We start from the raw sequence: 19,704 nt of genomic DNA, 5'->3' as shown, positions 1-19,704 counted from the left end.
TATTAAGGAATTACACTTTTACTGTTATACTTTAAAGTCTGCAACGAAACAAAGGGAGAAACAGGGTTTTCTTCCATAAAAGAGGGAGAATCGTGATCTTCCTATCTCCAGTAAAAATTGAGCATGGTGATGGAAGAGACAATAGGCGGTTCGTTTGCATCCTTGATACACGGGAGGAACAAATTAACATGAGGATGTGAAATCTTCAGTATCGGAAGACACTGGAGTCTGAACTCCAGGGGTTCATCCTGACTCTGGTGAGACAGACCATAAATTTTGAGGCTATGAGGAGAAGCAAAAAGACGTTTTGGTTATCCATCACTCGGAACAAAAAGGTCAATGCTCTTTGCATTCATGAACAGTGGATCCCCAGTCATGTGGGTTGCATGGTGCTAAGAAGTGGCTGTAGATGAGAAAACTGCATTAGACAAGGATTGTAGCCTGTTGAGTTGAGTTTTAGTCCCTAGAAAGTGTGATTTATACTTTTATTTGTAACCATATTCTGTTTCTGTGATCTGATAGTATCCCCTAAATCTCTGTTCTTTATTAATAAACTTATTCTTGTTTTATTATAAATTCATCTTAGTGTTTTAAAGTGAGGTGTGCATTCTCAGCTGAGACCACAGGCTGATGTGTAGTCTGTTTCTTTGTAGACAATAGATTTATGAGTGTACAGTAACAGGGCTGGATACTGCAGAGAAATGCTCTTCCAGGGGGTTCAGGAACTGCAAGGCAGTGTTCAGGAAGTGTTACCTGCAAGGCAAGTAAGGGCTGACAAGAGTTCTAAGGAGTTTGGCTGGTAACAGATTGGAGTGACAGGGAGCTGTCACACCGTTTAGCACCAACAAATTCCTTTTATGCTGTGGCAGAGGAATAACAGGGTGACTTACACTTGTGGACACACCAAGAAAGCATCACAGTGGGTTACCACAGTCTTCGCTGCCTTGGCATGTACACGTCTATGTAGGGAATATTGTCTGTAGGCAGCACACAGTTCATTGTGCAGTGACCCCTACTGGTAGAGGCACAAATAAAGTCTTGAAGATGCTCCGATGCCTTTGCACTCTTGAAGAACAGGGCTTTGGACCTGCTGCTCCATGCTCCAGCTCTGGGCTCCGCTCCAAAACCCTGTTGAAGAATACAGAAAGTTGTTCATCATCCACATTTTTCCATCTATTTTGCAGTGGTGATCCAATATCTGGTTTACCTGTGTGCTAAGACATCTAAATCTTTGTTTGCCAAGATGCTCTTTTGACATACTCTTCAAAACTGTCCTCACATGATAGTTTGGCCTGTGGCTTGTCCTTTTTGATGGCTAGATTGAGGCATAAGTAAATCAGGTGTCTGTGAGTCTTTGGGTTGGTTGGTTGGTTTGTTTGTTGGTCTGGTTGTACAGCACTGCTACTAACTTCTTGCTGCAGAAGTTGCTCCTTGTCTATCACTCTCTTCCAATTTGGCAAGACCTCTGAAGCAGTAAGCTCTCTGTTTTGATAACACTAAATAACGATTCCTTCCTCCCTTCCCCATACCAAATAAGGATGACAGAGTCACACTCTGTTGATGCATGTACAGCAGGAAGTATGTTGCAGAAGTCAAGGGAGTGCATTACAAATTGCACATGCAGGTATGAAGTGACACATCAGTTGTGCTGGTAATGGTGCCTGCTTCAATCCACATTTTATCTATCTGTGCTCCATTTTTTTGAAGGTAGTAAACAGCAAAGACTAAAACATCTGTACCAGATGACCTAATTCTATGGTTCCTTTGGCATTAAGAGACCCAGAAGCCATGTTGGCACATATAGTATGCAGAAGCATTTTTTGCGTCTGCTTCCTCTTGAGTACTGTATGAGACTTGAGCTTCTTCAACACCTCTACCGGTGATGGACTTTGCTACTTCACCGCTGGACAAGTCTGCAGTAAGGAAGAGTGTTTGTGCTGGGTGTGCTCCTATGCTTTCAGGTGCATCGTGAACGATGCATTCACAGAGGAATCTTACAAGTGACTGCTTCTTGGATGCCACATTTAGAAATTTTTTCCATGGAGGCACAGGGCATCCACCAATCACTGGGTATTTCTTGCATCCCGCCTTAGATCCCGTCCAGCGCTGTCTTTCTGCAGTTTTCAAGGAGTTATTGTTGTCACATCTGCCAAAGACTTTGATTACAGAATTAGCTTTGTCAGATCCTTTTAGGACCTGCCTCAAGTGTTCAGCAACCAGTTCACTGTATGTGTGGAATTTATCTCCAGACATTGTTTGTATGACAGCCATGACATCTCTGATGTACACTGTGGTTTTTGTTGCATGCTCTTAGCTCATGGATTCTTTCAGCTTGAGCTTCCAGCTGATGCACTAATTCAGCTTTTTGTTCTTTTCATTATTCCATTGCATGAAAGAGGAACAGGCACAGGTTCTGTTCTGTGACTAAGAACAATTGCCATTGAAACATCATCTCTGCATCCTTACTAAGGACAAGGCTCTGTGGAAAACAATTTATGGACTGATAGCTGCTGTGATTGTTCCTCCCTTGCCAGACTTAAATTTGGTCTTCGAGGCCATGTCAGCAAATGTTTTTGATGCCAGATTGCTTAACTTGACAGAAGAAGCTGTGTTCCATCAGAATTGGGTGCATCTCTCCCAAATCTCTCCATTTGTTCTTCACCAACATCTGCTGTTTTCAGTAGAGAGTTGTGCACCTGATGTTACCTGCAGTCCAGTAAATATGATGATGATGATGATGATCACCTCCTGGATGTGATTCAAGGTCAAATGGGTTTGTCATATTGTTGATGAAATGGTTGATAAGAGCTGTAACATGCTCTTTATGCCCCTTCAGTGCAGAGTCGTGGACTTTGTTTTCACTATTTATTAGGTTAGTTGTTGCTCTCATAGCTTCATATTACAAATATGCAAAAGCTATGTATTTTCATCTCTAATACTAATACTGACCTTTGCATAAATGTCACTGAATTAAAAAGCTAGTTTCCAGAATATTTCAAGAAGGCTAGTACTGCATGCGTAGGCAGTTACAAATTAAAACTTTTATCAGAATAGATGCTACATTGTATGTACAAAAGCTTACAAATGGAGAAGCAGTACATTAGGAATTCATGTACATTTATATCTATCCACTATGTAGTACAAACAGTGGTCATGACTTGTGAGATACTTTGGCGATTAATGTGTGATGTGAAATATGCAATATGTTGATATCTGCCATTTTTGCCACCTGCTAAAGAGCTTCATCAGATCTGAAAAAAAAATATTTACCCATGCAAAACCAATATACATCTTTGAATACATTCTTGTTTGATGGTTTTGGCCATATTAAGGTGTTAATTAACACACATTTAAGGTGTTAATTTTAACTTAAACAGAAAAAACTGTAGTCATAGTCCAGTTTCAGTATTTCTGGAACTGGACAAAAAAATTATTCTAATTTAGGGTACGATTGTTCCATCTCACCTATAGTCTTATGGCACCACTTGACTGATCCACATCATAGCTCATCTAAACATACATAAAATAAGCTTTGTAATGATATATCAATGTGGATATGAGGGTACATTAAATTCCAAAAATATGACCTGTTTTGGATAATTGCTGTGTGCCTATAACAATGTACAGTACTTCTGAACGTGGAGAATCAATAGACTGATACTCACTGATTGAAATACACTTCAAAGATTCTGTGGGGGAAACAATTGAAATGAATACATAATAAGATAAGTTAGTGAAAGGCAGTTTTGGTTAATTACAGTTATTTATTTGATTCAAACCCTAAATTTTATAAATCGTGAGAAGACAAAAGTAAAAGGCTACTAGTAATAATGAACTGAACAGATGATTGATTTGAGACAGCCTCATCCATCTTTAGGGCCCAGTTTGAGTGAGATAAGTGATGGTAAGTCATTCATGTTCTATTTTTTGCTGCCATGTCTGTCAACTATAGAAATGTCACCAAATACTATTTTTTTTCTTCCTAAATTTGTTATTTTGAATCGACCTCCAGAGTACAATGAGTACCTATCTGAGTTTCAGTGAGTGAGCCTCAATTTTGGCTGTGGCACTTGGTGGTTTTCCGAAAACCACGTCTAATTGAAAAGGAATTTGACGTAAAATCTAAATATCATAATCAGAATGCTTGACTATAGGATGAAAAATGGCATACACAATTTTAGATCTATGTCAAGATTCTTAAAGTGTAGCTAAATAGAAAGGAGCAGAAGATGGTTTTGTGCCTCTGGTCTAGATTCTGGGAAAGTTTTTCATGTTTGAGGCCAATAGCTGTCCATCTTGCCTCTGCCTCCACCTTTCCTCCTAGCATCCTTAGGCATGGATTTGACTCTGCCTCCAGTGTCCTAAGTTGTTCTTTAGCTGTCTTTTCTTCCTCCTGTGTGCAGCTTCCTTTTTTTGGTTAACCATTACCAGTAGTCCCACATTTTTCTGTTTTGGAGGCATCAGCTGAAACAGTGACAAACATAGCTTTCAACACAAGCCTGAGTATGCTGCTGCCCAGCATCGTCATATAAAAACTCTTCCCATAAACTAGTTTTTCAGGCTTGCGTCTCGGTTACTTGCTTATACAGGTTCCTCTTTGGTATTTTTGCCTCTTCAAGGGTAGAGAGGCCTTTGCAGGCTGCTTCCTCTTTCAAGGATTGGAGGAGACCATTGTTGGGATAAGGCTATTTACAGTACTGAAATAATTACTAATTTTTTTCAAGTTTCAATCATCTTCATATTTAATCCTACTCTATATATTTTACTGAAGGTTCAACTGTTAAAATTTATCTCTGGCTTATCAGAAGAGAACGGTTCTAGTCTTTCCATACCCTCAACACCAATGAGACACAGCCAGGATAATGTGAAGGTAAAACTTTGTTTGTCTTCATTACAACTTCTAACAAATATTCACTCTCTACAAAAGTGAATAGGTGAAATGCAATAATTGAGGAAGAGCAAATTGTGTTGCAAGTCTAAATTGTCAGAGTAGGGAATGCTTGACCTCCAGTATCACACCTGAGCTTGTTGGTAGTTCATGCCTCTGCTTATAGGACTAGAAAACATGCTATATGCTGCTCTCCTCTGCCCCCCTTGAATCAAGAGACACGGGTCTTTTCTGCAAGCCTGAAGAGCAGGACCAGGCTTCTGTAGGAGCCCTTAGTTAGGGGGTGTAAGATTAGGTCCCCATTAAAGTGGAAGAAAAAGTTAACTTTCCTTATGCATAGTCATGGCAGGAGTTGTGGGCCATAACTTGTCTTTTCTCCTCCTTTTATACTCAGATGTTGCCTTGAATAGTGGTCTAGTGACTTGCTCACAAATGCACAGTGAGGTAATGGCTCCAGTAGGATTTTCACCTCAGATTTTATTTAACTTCCACTCCTTTACCCCACTTACACATTAGAGAAACTCTCTCACCAACAGTAGTGATGCCAGCTCCAGCAAATCAAAGGGAACAGGGGCATAAGTTGGTGTTTGCTTGTCCTCAGTCAAACCAGCATGGGCTTCCTGGAAATGCTGGGTATCCATGCCTCCCCGTCCCTTCTCCTCTTGACCCCCACCACGGGGAGACTGACCAGCCAGTAGGAGTCTCTTGCCCCCTCCAGTATTCATACGCTCACCATAAGAGGGAGCTCCAGCATGGCATTGGGGACAAGTCAGAACATGTCTGCTTCCATTCCCAGAACTACCTTCTCAGCTACCTGACATCAGACTTGTTGAAGTTTTGAAACTTGGACTCTTGTTTTCTCCTTACTCTGCCCCACTGCTACCAGCATAAGTCTTCCTTGGTCTACTTGACAAATACATTTCTCACCCTTCCTTCTTTTTCCTTTTCTAAACTTCAGTTTTCCTCTACTTTTTTTCCTCTTGTTCTTAGTGTCTTCTCCCTTTCCTACGATTCTTCTTCCTACATCTCTGTCCCAGCTGTCCCATTAAAAAAAAAACCTCAGATATGTATAACTTCCTAAGTAACCATATAATCTTGTTTACCTTCTTCACCGATCTATTTTCTTTTCCTTTTAGTGTGTCTGTTCTTGCTTAGACTGTAAATTCTTCAGGTCAGGGACTGCCTTCTTATGTTTGCATGGGGCCTAGCACACTAGAGTGCAACTGTAATATAAATACATTTTTGGAGGGGTCACAGTTTATCACTTGAAGTTCTAGTACCTTGTTGAAAAGTGGATTCACTAGAAATCAAATCATGAACCATTGGCAAAACTTCCAATGACTTCAGTGGGGCCCTAGATTATGAAAGAAGCGCCTTTGTTGGTAAGATGTTTATGGAGGAAGCCCTAGATAATATCAGATAGAAATTGATGCTTATCAAAGTGTTGAAGAGAGAGGGAAATTAGAATGCTCTAAATCTCAGGTGGATAATGTAGCATTATGTACAAAAACTTGCAACACATTAAAATGCCACATGTTCGGTCCATACTGGCTTACATTCATCATTTCCCAGTCTCCATATGTATAGAAGTCAATGTCTTGTAATTCAGCATGACTGATATTCTTACTCTTTCAGAATGATTTCTGCATATACCTAATTCATTTTTAAATAGTTTATTTTAATTTTTTTTTAAGACATAAGCTAACTTGACACTTTCTTATGCAGTTGCTATTGATCGTGAAGAAGTTTGTTTATGCATATTTAAGCCTGTTGGTGAATTCTAAGAATGATCTGGCCCTGGCTCATGTTCTAAATATTCCTGATAGAGGACTTGGAAGAGAAGCCTTCACTGATCTAAAGCATGCTGCACAGAAGAGACAAATGTCCATTTTCCTGGTATGTGTAAAATCAGCATTAATCTTTCAAGAATACATATTTGGAGTAGATCAGAAGTAATGAAACAATTATAAAAATGCGAGTGCTGTGTCTTTAAACTCAGATGTAAGGCTGAGAACAAATTGGAATCAGGCTAACACATCCAGTCAGGACAAATAACCTGAAAAGCCTCTCTCTTAGACTAGAGCAGGGGTTGGCAACCTTTCAGAAGTGGTGTGCCGAGTCTTCATTTATTCACTCTAATTTAAGGTTTTGTGTGCCAGGAATACATTTGAACGTTTTTAGAAGGTCTTTCTATATTATAGAACTAAACTATTGTTGTATATAAAGTAAATAAGGTTTTTAAAATGTTTAAGAAACTTCATTTAAAATTAAATTAAAATGCAGAGCCCCCCAGACCAGTGGTCAGGACCCGGGTAGTGTGAGTGCCACTGAAAATCAGCTTGTGTACTGCCTTTGGCACACGTGTCATAGGTTGCCTACCCCTGGACTAGAGCAAAGAGCTTGCAGAGTGGGGTGGATGCCTACTTGAACATCAGATGCAGAGGTGAGTAAGGAAACAATTTTGTGTGCATGTACACCCAAGTTGTTAAAAAGGATATGGGAGCAACAGGAATCAAAACTGTCTATCCAAAGTAATGACTAGAATCCTGAATGAGTATGGTACACATACTGATCTGAATCATAGAATCATAGAATTCAAGATCAGAAGGGACCATTATGATCATCTAGTCTGACCTCCTGCAAGATGCAGGCCACATAAGCCGATCCACCCACTCCTGAACTAATTCTCTCCCTTGACTCGGCTGTTGAATGCTCCAAATCATGATTTAAAGACTTCAAGTAGCAGATAATCCACCAGCAAGCGACCCCTGCCCCATGCTTCGGAGGAAGGCGAAAAACCTCCAGGGCCACTGCCAATCTACCCTGGAGGAAAATTCCTTCCCGACCCCAAATATGGCGATCAGCTGAACCCCGAGCATGCGGGCAAGACTCTCCAGCCAGACCCTCTGGAAAAGGCTAACAATATCCCAACATTGACCCTTTGTACTAATTACCAGTGTGGCACGTTATTGACCTATTGACTAAACCCGTTATCCTATCATACCATCCCCTCCATAAACTTATCCAGCTTAATCTTAAAGTCATGGAGGTCCTTCGCCCCCACTGTTTCCCTCGGTAGGCTGTTCCAGAATTGCACTTCTCTGATGGTTAGAAACCTTCGTCTAATTTCAAGCCTAAATTTCCTGACTGACAATTTATATCCGTTTGTCCTCGTGTCCACATTAGCACTGAGCTGAAATAATTCCTCTCCTTCCCTGGTATTTATCCCTCTGATATATTTAAAGAGTGCAATCATATCTCCTCTTATCCTTCTTTTGGTTAAGGAAAACAAACCGAGCTCCTCAAGTCTCCTTTCATACGACAGGCTTTCCATTCCTCGGATCATTCTAGTGGCCCTTCTTTGTACCCGTTCCAGTTTGAATTCATCCTTCTTAAACATGGGAGACCAAAACTGCACACAATACTCCAAATGAGGTCTCACCAACGTCTTATATAACGGGACTAGCACCTCCTTATCTCTACTAGAAATACCTCGCCTAATGCATCCCAAGACCGCATTAGTTTTTTTAACGGCCACATCACATTGCCTACTCATAGTCATCCTACGATCAACCAGGGCTTCCAACTGGTGCGTCCCCAGCTTATAACTAAAATTCTTGTTAGTCATCCCTAAATGCATAACCTTACACTTCTCATTATTGAATTTCATCCTGTTACTAATACTCTAGTTTACAAGGTCATCCAAATCTCCCTGGAGGATATCCCGATCCTTTTCCGAATTGGCAATACCTCCCAACTTGGTGTCATCCGCAAACTTTATCAGCCCACTCCTACTTTTGGTTCCGAGGTCAGCGATAAATAGATTAAATAAAATCGGACCCAAAACCGAACCTTGAGGAACTCCACTGGTAACCCCCCTCCAACCCGACAGATCACCCTTCAATACGACCCTCTGCAGTCTCCCCTTTAACCAGCTCCTTATCCACCTCTGGATTTTCATTTCGATCCCCATCTTTTCCAATTTAACCAGTAATTCCTCATGCAGTACCGTATCAAACGCCTTACTGAAATCTAGATATATTAGATCCACCGCATTTCCCTTGTCTAAAAAATCTGTTACTTTCTCAAAGAAGGAGATCAGGTTGGTTTGGCACGATCTACCTTTCGTAAAACCATGCTGTAATTTGTCCCAGTTGCCATCGGCCTCAAGGTCCGTAACCACTCTCTCCTTTAAAATTTTTTCCATGACTTTGCATACTACAGATGTTAAACTAACAGGCCTGTAGTTACCTGGGTCACTTTTTTTCCCCTTCTTGAATATAGGAACTATATTAGCTAATCTCCAGTCAAACGGTACAACCTCCGAGTTTAGAGATTTATTAAAAATCATCGCTAACGGGCTTGCAATTTCACTTGCCAATTCCCTTAATATTCTAGGATGAAGATTATCTGGGCCCCCCGATTTACTTCCGTTAAGCTGTTCAAGTTTGGCTTCTACCTCAGATACCGTAATGTCTACCCCCATATCTTCATTCCCATCAGTCCCTCTACCACTATTCCTTAGCCCTTCATTAGCCTCATTAAAGACCGAGGCAAAATATTCTGGATTAACTTCTGCACAGTTTAGTTCTAAATATGTTATGCACGCATTTTCTTCTGCTTTAACTCAATTTTTCTTTATTTTTAATACATTTTGTTTTACTACAAGCTTTATGATTTAGGCTCTCTGGGAATTTCATGCAGACCATATCAGAGCAGTGAAAATTCCCTCTAAGAGGTAGTGAAAGAAGAGTTTTGGAGCATATTCTGCTTACAATAAGTGTCAAAAAGGCAAATATAGAGATCCTGTCTCATAAGGTATATCACTGTCAGGGATACTGTTTTAATTACACATAGTTGATAAGGAGATGAGAACTTTGTTTAAAGGTCTCCAACCTTTAAAGCACCCAGTTGTGTGCTTTTTTGTTTGTTTGTTTTGTTAAAGATCAGATTCTTTTGAATAGCAGTGTCTATTGGTGGCATACATGCCTCCTGTGCCGCCTTGTGCTTCTTCACAAGGGCTTATGCAGCAGTTGTGATCCTACCTCACTTCCCTCTTTCTGCTTATGACAGCAAGATGGAACCTAGTGAGTGTGCGACACTTCTTAGATACTTCAAAAACTGTTTTGTTTTCATTACATTTATGAAGAAAGCTTCATCTTTACACTCCCTTCATTTGGATGTCCCTTCTCCCTGCAAAAAAGAGGGGAGAAAAGTTCCTGGAAACCATGCCTGCACAGTCGGACAAGGTGCTGGGTGTCAGCTGCTATGCCTCATAGTGGACTCCATACTGTCAAGGTTTAAACCTTGCCCATCCTGTGAGAGACTGATCCCTTTCAAGCATGGACAATTGATGCCTCTTTTGCCTAGACTAGGATATCTACAGCCTGGACAGGTGCTCTATGTACAAGTCCTTTTCGCTCAAGCTACATCTATTGGAGCAGTCCATATGCATCATTTTGGAACCACAGGAGATGGTCACTGCCAGATAAACCAGTATGTGCCAGCACTTCCTCGAGCATACATTGTACATAGAGATCGAGCACTAGAAAGAATCTGAAGAAAGCACCAGCAGAGCCAGCACTGGTGACTTTGATGCCGACTCCTTCAACACTGGCCAGGTCCTTGGAACTGAAAACCTTGGCACCAAAAATGGACAGCCTTGGTGCCTATCCAAGGCAGGAAATCCAGCACCTGTGCCTATACATAAAGATGAGGCTCATTCATGGAGCTGAATGGAGTTCAAACATAGATGCAAATGTTAAGTGAAGTCCCATAAAGAGGAAAGAAAACATGATTCCTCAAAGGACAGAGCATGAGAATCCTCAACCAGATCAGGAATGGCAGAGGGGATGAGATCTCTGATGCTGACCTTTCTATCTTTGATGGAACCCAGCAAAGGTCTGAGACATACTCTGGAGGAATCTGAATAATATCCAGAGTTGTTCCCTGCAATGGAAAAAGACTATCAGCCCCAGTACCCTATCTACCTATGGCACTGCTGTACAAAGATGATATGCTCTTCCATGCCATTGTTGGTGTATTCATTCTTGCTGGTGTTGAGCAGAGATTTTTTTTTTCTTTCCTCTGCCTTTAGCGTGTGACCCTAATAAAGGACTCCCACGAGTCGTCCTTAAGAGCACTGCCCCGGATGAGTGGTACTTGGGCTAGCACTGGTCATGCCAGTACCCATATGACATGATACCTTGGCCATATTGTCTTTACTGGAGACTGTCATGGCATGCGTTCAGGAATAGATTCCTTCCCCGCCCCCCCCCCCCCATGTTTACAGAAAGAGGGGGAGATCCCATTCTCTGGTTGCATCATTAGCCAGGCCTCCCACACTAGAACTGGACATGGTCCCCAAGAGCAAGACGTGACAGAGGGATCACAACAATCCCTGTCTCCACCCACAGAGTCTTCATCATTGCCAGAATAGGTACTGACACCAGCCCCAGTGCCAGTGATTGACTTTAGATTTTCAGGACTTCTAGACCCACATTGTGAAGACCCTGGATGTTGAGACTTCATTTATACTAAAGAAGCATCTCAGACTTTGGTACTTTGAGTGTCACAATGCCAGTCAGAATTGTTCTCCCTGTTAATGAAGGGATCCTGGAAGTGGTCAGAGGACTGTGACAAACCCTGGCAACTCTTCCTCCCACTTTGAAGAGAGTGGAGAAGAGATATTGGGTGCCCCTCAAAGGCTTTGAACACTTTTATGCAAATCCAAACCCAGAGTCTTTAGTTGTTCTGGAAGTACAAGAAAAATCCGAGTCCATAAAAGGCATACCAAAGGATACAGATCCAAAAAAATTGGACCTCTCTGGATGCAAGACATGTTGATCAGTCTCACTCTAACTCTGATAAATTACTAGGCCCTATTTGCCAAAGTACTGTTTTCTCTCTTGGGTTGAAGGTCACTCCCTTCTCATCCAAAATCCAAGAGAAACAGGGATGAGTTAAAGGAAATCATTAAGTGGGACCAGATGGTCATCAGAATGTAGCTATGGGTATCCATGGACACAACTGATATGGCTATAGGGTTGATAGCTGGGCAGTCACTATGAGATGGGCCTCATGGTTCCAGGTGTCTGGCATACTGTCAGGTGCAGGCCATTTTAGAAGACCTGCCCTTTGAGGGGATGGAGCTCTTCAGCCAGAAAATAGACTAAGTACTCCACTCCCTTTCAAAGCAATGGTATTTTAAAAAGTATAAGCCCCAGCAGAGGACACAGTTCTATTTTTGTGGTTGTCAATCAAAGCACCCACAGAGAGCCCAGTACTCCAGGGGGTGACTTTTCCACCTCCTTGGCTAACCCGACTCGCTCTCAGAAACAGCAGATTTGATGGGAGTGTTGAGAGTCAATCTGGAGCTTTCACCTATCTTTGGGAACCACCTTGCCCCTTCTTCGCCATGCCTAGGCAGCCTTTACAGCTGGCAAATTGGCACTAGAGGCTATCCTGTCCATTTCCAGACATTATCCTTACCAAATTTCCTGACCTTTCCTTCAGGATCCCTCTCATGAGAAAATATTACAACAAGAAGTGGTCTTACTGCTTTATCTAGGAGCCATAAAGTACCTACAGAGTACCGGGGAAGAGGGTTTCTTCTCTTTCAGGAAGAAGACAAAAATATCAGAAGAAAGGGGTCTTAATAGTATACTAGACCTTAGACTGAACAAATACATATGATGCCTGAGTTTCAGAATGGTAACATTTGGTCTCCTCTTGACTTGAAGGATGCGTACTTCTACATAGCCATCCATCCAGCCCACAAGAGGTACCTAAGATTCACAGTGGGACTCAATCATTACCAAAACAAGATACTGCCATTCAGACTTTCCATGGCATCAAATCTTCATTAAGTGCCTAGCAATAGTAGTCGCTCATTTCAGAAGGAGAGGTAGCCATGTCTGTGATTACCTCAACAATTGGCTGATCATAGGCATATCTCGGGAGGGGATGGCTGTGAGCCTGAACTATGGTCTGTCCCTATTCTCTCAGCTGAGTCTCCTGGTGAACGACAAAAAAACAATCTATTCCATCACAGGTGACAGTGTTCATAGAACCCTAGATCAAATCCAGGTTTGCGGGAGCATACCTTCCCAATGACAGATTCCTCTCAATGCAACTGCTATTACTTGCAATAAAAACCAAGTCAACGATGACAGTATGAATGTGTCTGAGGCTGCTATTCCCTATGTTAGCATGCATGTATGTTGCACTGCTTGCCAGACTTCCCCTGTAGCCACTCTGACTCTCTTCCCCACCAAAACACCCAAATAAAAAAGAATGTTGTGGTTCCACCTCATGGCACTGCATAACAGAGATGGTGGAAGGAACCCAAAAATGGACATGGAGGTGTGCATTTCTACACCCCACCTCCTAACAAGAACTTTAATTACTAGTGCATCAGGAGCAAGTGAGGGAGACAACCTGGACCATCTACAGATTCGAGGGACCTGGTTCCTGGAAGACTTTCAGCTTTATATCAATGTCCTGTATGGACTTACTATCTGGTCTTCAAAATTCCACAGTGCTGAACCTGATGTACTACATCAGGGGTAGGCAACCTATGGCACACGTGCCGAAGGCAGCACGTGAGCTGATTTTCAGCGGCACTTACACCGCCCGGGTCCTGGCCACCAGTCCGGGGGGCTCTGCATTTTAATTTAATTTTAAACGAAGCTTCTTAAACATTTTAACAACATTATTTACTTTACATAAAACAATAGTTTAGTTTATATATTATACACTTATAGAAAGAGACCTTCTAAAAATATTAATGTATTACTGGCACACGAAACCTAAAATTAGCGTGAATAAATGAAGACTCAGCACACCACTTCTGAAAGGTTGCCGAACCCTGTACTACATCAACAAGCCAGGAAGTTCATACTCATTTCTTCTGTGTTGGTGGACCATCAAGTTATGGATGTGATGCCATTGACTTGGGATAACCCCAATGTCCCATCTCCGGGGATTCAGCAATAACCTGGCAGACTTCCTGAGCAGGCAGTCCATGGCCAATCGCAAGTTCTTCCTGTGGAGATCCATCATACACCCAGTATTCTGTAACTGGCTGGGTTCCTGTGGTAGACATATTTGCCACCCAGGATGATGCCAATTGTCAGAATTTCTGTTTCAGAGGGATCATGAGTCTGGGATCATTGCCTAATTCCTTTCTACTGCAGTGGAATCCAAGCTTTCTTTATGCCTTTCCACTGACTCTCCTTTATCCTTAGGGTGATTTCCAAAATTGAGACAGACAAAATTGTTTGTGTAGCTCCATACTGGCAGAGGCAGCACTGTAGTCAGATACTTCATCTAGAATCTGCATCTGATAGTCTGGATGTTGTCTGGTTAAGTGCCATAGATGGACTGCTCTAGATAAGTCTAGGATATCCTGATACAGAGCAGGAAAATGTCCACCAGAAGAACTTATTTGTCAAATTGGAAGAAGTTCTTTATTTGGGGTGCTCTATGGGGCCTGAACCCTATTTAGGTTTCAGTACTGCAGATCTGCTACTACTTCCTTCATTTTACTATGCTTTGGCCAGTTGAGGTCCACCTTGTGTCATGATCAGTGGACCTGGAGTCAGAGGACCCATGTTCCCTGGAGGGGCTGTCACTGAGGGGACACCATGGGAACAGGGAGCACAGATTTAAACTGGAAGCAACTCAGCCAGATGGACAGAGCAGTTCATAAGGTTTAATAAAGTTCCACTTAACCTGTAGTCAGCATCACTGATGCAGATGAAACCTACTTCACGGCCATTTTTGCTTGCTATTTGCCTGTACAGTCATGCTTGGTCTCCACTCACTTGATGGTATCGGATTTCCTCAAAGGCCAACTTCCTCTTAGGACCTCAACTTTGTCCTCTCAGGACTCTAAAGACCACCCTTTGAGCTCCCTTCAGAGTGCATTTTACTCCAGACTATCTTCCTAGTTGCAATTGCATCAGCCAGGAGAACGAGGGAGCTCCAAGTACTTGCAGCAGGGCCTTCCTACACAATGTTTCATGGGATTATGGTGGTGCTGAAACCTCAATCAAAGTTCATCCCCATGGTGGGCTTGGGATTCCATCTGAATCAACCAATAAATCTGCCTGTCTTCCTCCTGAAACCCACTCTTCTTCAGGAGCGAAGTTGTATACATTAGAAGTTTCCTGAGCCTTACTTTACTACATTGACAGAAACAAACTGTTCAGACAGTCTCCCTTTTTTTCTGTCTGTAGACAGCCATTCCAAGGCCAGGCCATCTCATTACATTCTGATACCCACTTAAATATTCTTTGCATCTCCCTGTTACCCATTGGATGGTGTGCTCCTCCCACTGACCATCAAGGCTCACACCACCAGGGCTCAAATTACATCCTTCACCTGCTTCAGAAATGTTTCCATTTCCGAGATCTGCAAACCCACTGACAGGTTTTTCCCCCACCTCCAAACATACACTTGACTTAGTTGCTAGAGCAGATGCTAGATTCAGAAGAGCAGTACTAAAATCTGTTCAACTGAGGAAGATACTACTCATCCTATTATCCAGAAGGAGAGTGCTGTTTGTGACGAAGTGGGGCTGTTCTTAATGTTTCCTCTGAATAGTGTGTGAGTGCCTCAGTTTCCCCTATGCATTTCTTAAGTCTCTAGGGGGTGAGATTGTTGCAGAGCAAAGGGCCAGTGCACATAAATGGCCGACACTCTATCTCCTGGCAACTAATGGCTGGGGCCCTTCCCCCCCTGCAAGGAGATAGCTAAAGGTGTTGGAGAACAAAGAGATCAGGTGACCTCCTGGCCCAGGAAAGGAACAAAGCCCAGAGGAGGAGCGGCTGGAGGGGGAGTTAGTTTTGGAGCTAGCTGGGGATGAGGAGTGAGTGCAGATGTGGGTGTCCGGCTCGCTGGCCCCCAGGATGGACCCGGCTGAGGGTCCTGTTCTCTGTACCTACAAGCTCTGTTTTAGACCATGTTCCTGTCATCTAATAAACTTCTGTTTTACTGGTTGGTTAAGAGTCACGTCTGACTGCAAAGTGGGGGTGCAGGACTCTGTGGCTTCCCCAGGAGCCCGCCAGGGCGGACTTGCTGCGGGAAGTGCACGGAGGGGCAGAGGATGCTGAATGCTCCAAAGGTCAGACCCAGGAAGGTGGAAGCCGTGTGAGTTCCTTGCCCTGAAGACAGTCTGCTCACAGAGAGGAGACTTCACCAGAATCTTAACTGGCTTCGTAGGGAGCAGTTCCAGAGCATTGCCCGGGGACTCCATGACACCGTTTGTCAAGTCACTTATAATGGGAGCCACACTGACACATACAGAGAGAGAAGTTACGTACCTTACACTAACTGGTTCTTTAAGATGTTATTGTCAGTGTGGATCCCACAACCTGCCCTCCATCCTTGCTTTTCAGAGTCCTCCACTACCATGGGATTCAAACGGCAAAGAAACTAAGGGAGGGTTGCAGCAGCTCTGCCCTTTATGTCCTTGTGTGGGAGCACAAGAAGTCATAGGGTGTGTATGTGGCCCTGAGAAACACTGCTATTTGAAAGAGTTTGATCTTGTGTACATGAGGTGCATGAGCAGCTACAGTGGAAGACACTGATGCAGTGAAAAACCACTCTTACTGTAGGGTAAAGTAACCTTTATTTATGCTGAAGCAGCTGAACTCCCATGATCTTATGGTTGAATAAATATGGAAAAAATTGTGAAACCTCAGTTCTAGGATTATTTCAGCTCCTAATGTTGTATTAATGTTGTAAAAAAAAAAGTGTTTGGACTGGATTCATTACCCTCTCTTTCTCAGTTGCCAAAGGGGAAACTTCTTTACTGTATAAAGAAGCCTTCTCTTTTTGGCATCTTTGTCTAGGATAAATTACATGAAGCCAAAATATTTTCCATTGAGGAGGCAAGGTCCTATGAACCACATGCAATCCACAGCAAATCTTTAACAGAGCAAAGATATGAATGTTGGCAGATCTGCTTTCTTTCTTTGCTAGAATTATTTCAGTTGTACTGTTTGCAAGTCCTAAGAGGTCATGAGCTTTTTATAATCTGAAGTTAAAAATTATATACACAATTACTATTTCATCCTTGCAAACAGATAGGATTGTCAAAAGTTTTGTTTACCTAAAAAGGTAGAAGTAGAAAACTAATTCTTCTGAAGTTGCTCTAAAATAGTAAGTGTTGTGCTTGGGGCAGTCTTATATTTTTAATAATATTTTAGCTACTATATGTATAGATCTACTACATAAATATATGAAAACTTTACAATATGTATATAGTAGATAAAACTGACTTGATTGTAGAATATATAACTGACTTGATTTTTAGCAGTGGTGAACATCCTGAGCTCTCATTTTCTCCCCTTTCCCCGCAGGAAAGTTGTGGCTGTCTGGAAAATTAGGCCACTTCAGTGACTAACTTTTAGTCATTCTCACTTTTAGAAAATGTTAATAAAGCACAGTATGTCCCTGATCCTAGTCATATCTATGAGTTAGGACTGTTGAGTTCAGCTTGCGTGCAAAAAGTTACTCATGTGCATATATCTATAAAATAATGCGCAGTGATATTTTGAAGTTTAAGCACAACTTTTTGCCAAATTAATTACTTGGACCTAATTTTATATAATTTTGGACCTCATATAATGCTGCACTATTTTAAGTTGTGATCTTGCCAATGGTTGTCACCAGGCATAATGCTTACTATAATGCGTAACCCCATTGACTTCACTAGGACTGTTCATGCTAACAACCAGTTGCCTTTTTGCCTTGGGAGAGGATTACTTCTTCAAAACAATTCATAATTGTCTCTTCCTAATGTTATACACATCTTTACCACTATAGTTCTACCTACCTAAATATTTTTCTGATAATAGATGGCGACATCTTTCATCCGAATGATAGAACTTGGAGGAAAAGGTTATGCACCTTCACCATTTGATACTTTAAGAACCCATGTAAAGGGACTTTCAGATTTTGTTAATTTTATCGACAAGCTGGAAGAAATCATCGGCGAAGTCCTGGATCCACGGTAATGGAGTTTCCCTTTTCTTTTCTTTCTTTTCTTTTCTTGCTGGGTGTGGGGTTATTCTTGTTTTTTGTTTGTGTTTTGTTTTCTGAATTCTGTAAATTTAGTTATTGTTTGTTGATAGCTCCTGCCCCCTCCCCCGGAGTAGTAAATGTTTATAGCTTAAATTGTGTAGCTCTAGAAACTTTATTATTCATGGTCCCTATTGTTTTCACTCTCTTTGGGCAGCAGGACTGTCTTCTTCTGGATTAAATTTTTCTAATTCCAGACCTTGGTGTGCACATTAGGTCCCATAGGAACCTTTGATTGCTGTCTTCTATCTTGTGGTCTCTTTCAGGGATAGATTCTAGCTACCCCTGCTTCTTGCTTATTCCAGTAGTTGTTGAGTTCCAGGTGGCTTCTGGTTTCCTGAGCTGTAGTTTCCAGCGGTATCCTCAAGATGTAAAATGCTCTCAACAGTTTCTATATATCTTGATAACCATACAGTCATTATCATTGTAGTGGTTCAGCTGTCTGGTTTTGTTTCTTTGGAGAATCCTCTTTTTGTTAGCACTTGTAAAACCTTACTTAGGATCTGTCTTTGGACTCTTCTGTAGTCACCACTACTGCCGCACAGAAAACATCCAGTGCAGTTCTCCTCTGTGCTATTCTGTAAGGGGCATGGGAGAGGGAGGAAGGAGGAGTGGGGTGCTGTGGTTGCACCTCTAGCACTGTCTGAAGGCACTGTTGCTAGATGCTGATTTTTCCATTGGACAGAGTAAATAGTGTTATTTGTGTAGTCTTCTCTCCCACATGTAAGGGTAAGTAAGAGAGGCAAGGAAGAACAAGGATCCAGATGGGATTCCCAGAAATAGTGAGGAGGGCTTAAAGAAAACAAGATGCTTGACAAGTGTATCCTAGGTGCTCTCCCAAAATACATATAGGTATCCTAGATTTTTACTGTGGGAAATCAACAACCTGAAGGTGGCCCAACACTTAGAGTGAGAACTTCAAACCTGTTCTTCCCACTTACTCTGGATAAAAGGGCCAGAGTAAAACAACAATGAAACTTGCCCTGAGAGACAACACAATGTTTCTGTTGAACCCAGAGAGATCCTAGGCTTTCTAGGCCACAGCAGTAAAAATGGAAGGAAAACTGGCACTGAGGAGGGCAGATGGACCCTGCACCCCCACTTTTCCTGACTGAGACAAATTGAACTGTTGGCTTGTGCTCAGCTTTATAAGGAGAGACAGACTACAGCTGTAGAGAGAGAGAGACTGCAGGGGGGCCCTAGGAGGAGGAATACTGGTGCTTTTTATAACCAATTGGGGCCTGTGTTCTGCAGCTCATCTGAGAGGCATGCACATGCAATATTGCAGGGAACTTTTTACATCCTACACAGAGGGAGTCTAGGCTGGGACTTGATCTTCTGTTTCCAGTTAGTGCGGTTATTTCAAACATGATATAGTCTATTAATTACCCAGATGTTGGACCTGGCTGGGGGAGAGGAAAGGAGCCAGAAAGCCCTTGCAAGAGCAGAGATTACCAAAGATTGAGCCAATGGAGAAGTCTTTGGTTTAGGCATCCATGTACTCAGGAGAGGCTGGGTGGCTGCTAAGGAGCAGGACAGGCTACTTTGGAGAGCAGTTGCTGGAGCAGGGCATTTGACAGGGAAATGGGTATCCAGCAAAGTGAGATAGCTGGCATCTTCTATGGCTGCTGTGAAGACCAGATCCCTTTGTATAAAAACCTTGAGACAGGAACTGTGTGGCTTTCATGGTGAACAGAGGGGAAGGAATCACTGGAACTACAGGAAGC

The 19,704-nt window shown here is 42.2% G+C and overlaps 1 protein-coding gene across 6 annotated transcripts in view; it reads left to right on the top strand.

Annotated features, from left to right (window-relative positions):
• The window catches only part of LOC123349886 (PARP1 binding protein), a 116,143-nt gene that overhangs the window by 14,558 nt on the left and 81,881 nt on the right, over window positions 1-19,704 (top strand). For all 6 annotated transcript variants that reach the window (XM_044988159.1, XM_044988164.1, XM_044988173.1 and 3 more), the window contains 3 exons: window positions 4,772-4,870; window positions 6,614-6,784; window positions 17,755-17,909. In XM_044988159.1, the coding sequence (XP_044844094.1) occupies window positions 4,772-4,870; window positions 6,614-6,784; window positions 17,755-17,909 (425 nt within the window). The remainder of the gene's footprint in view (window positions 1-4,771; window positions 4,871-6,613; window positions 6,785-17,754; window positions 17,910-19,704) is intronic.

The sequence above is a fragment of the Mauremys mutica genome, chromosome 1, assembly GCF_020497125.1.
Source record: "Mauremys mutica isolate MM-2020 ecotype Southern chromosome 1, ASM2049712v1, whole genome shotgun sequence".
NCBI classification, from domain to species: domain Eukaryota; kingdom Metazoa; phylum Chordata; order Testudines; family Geoemydidae; genus Mauremys; species Mauremys mutica.
Note: the sequence above shows the minus strand (reverse complement) of the source record. Positions and strands in the feature narration are given on the sequence as shown.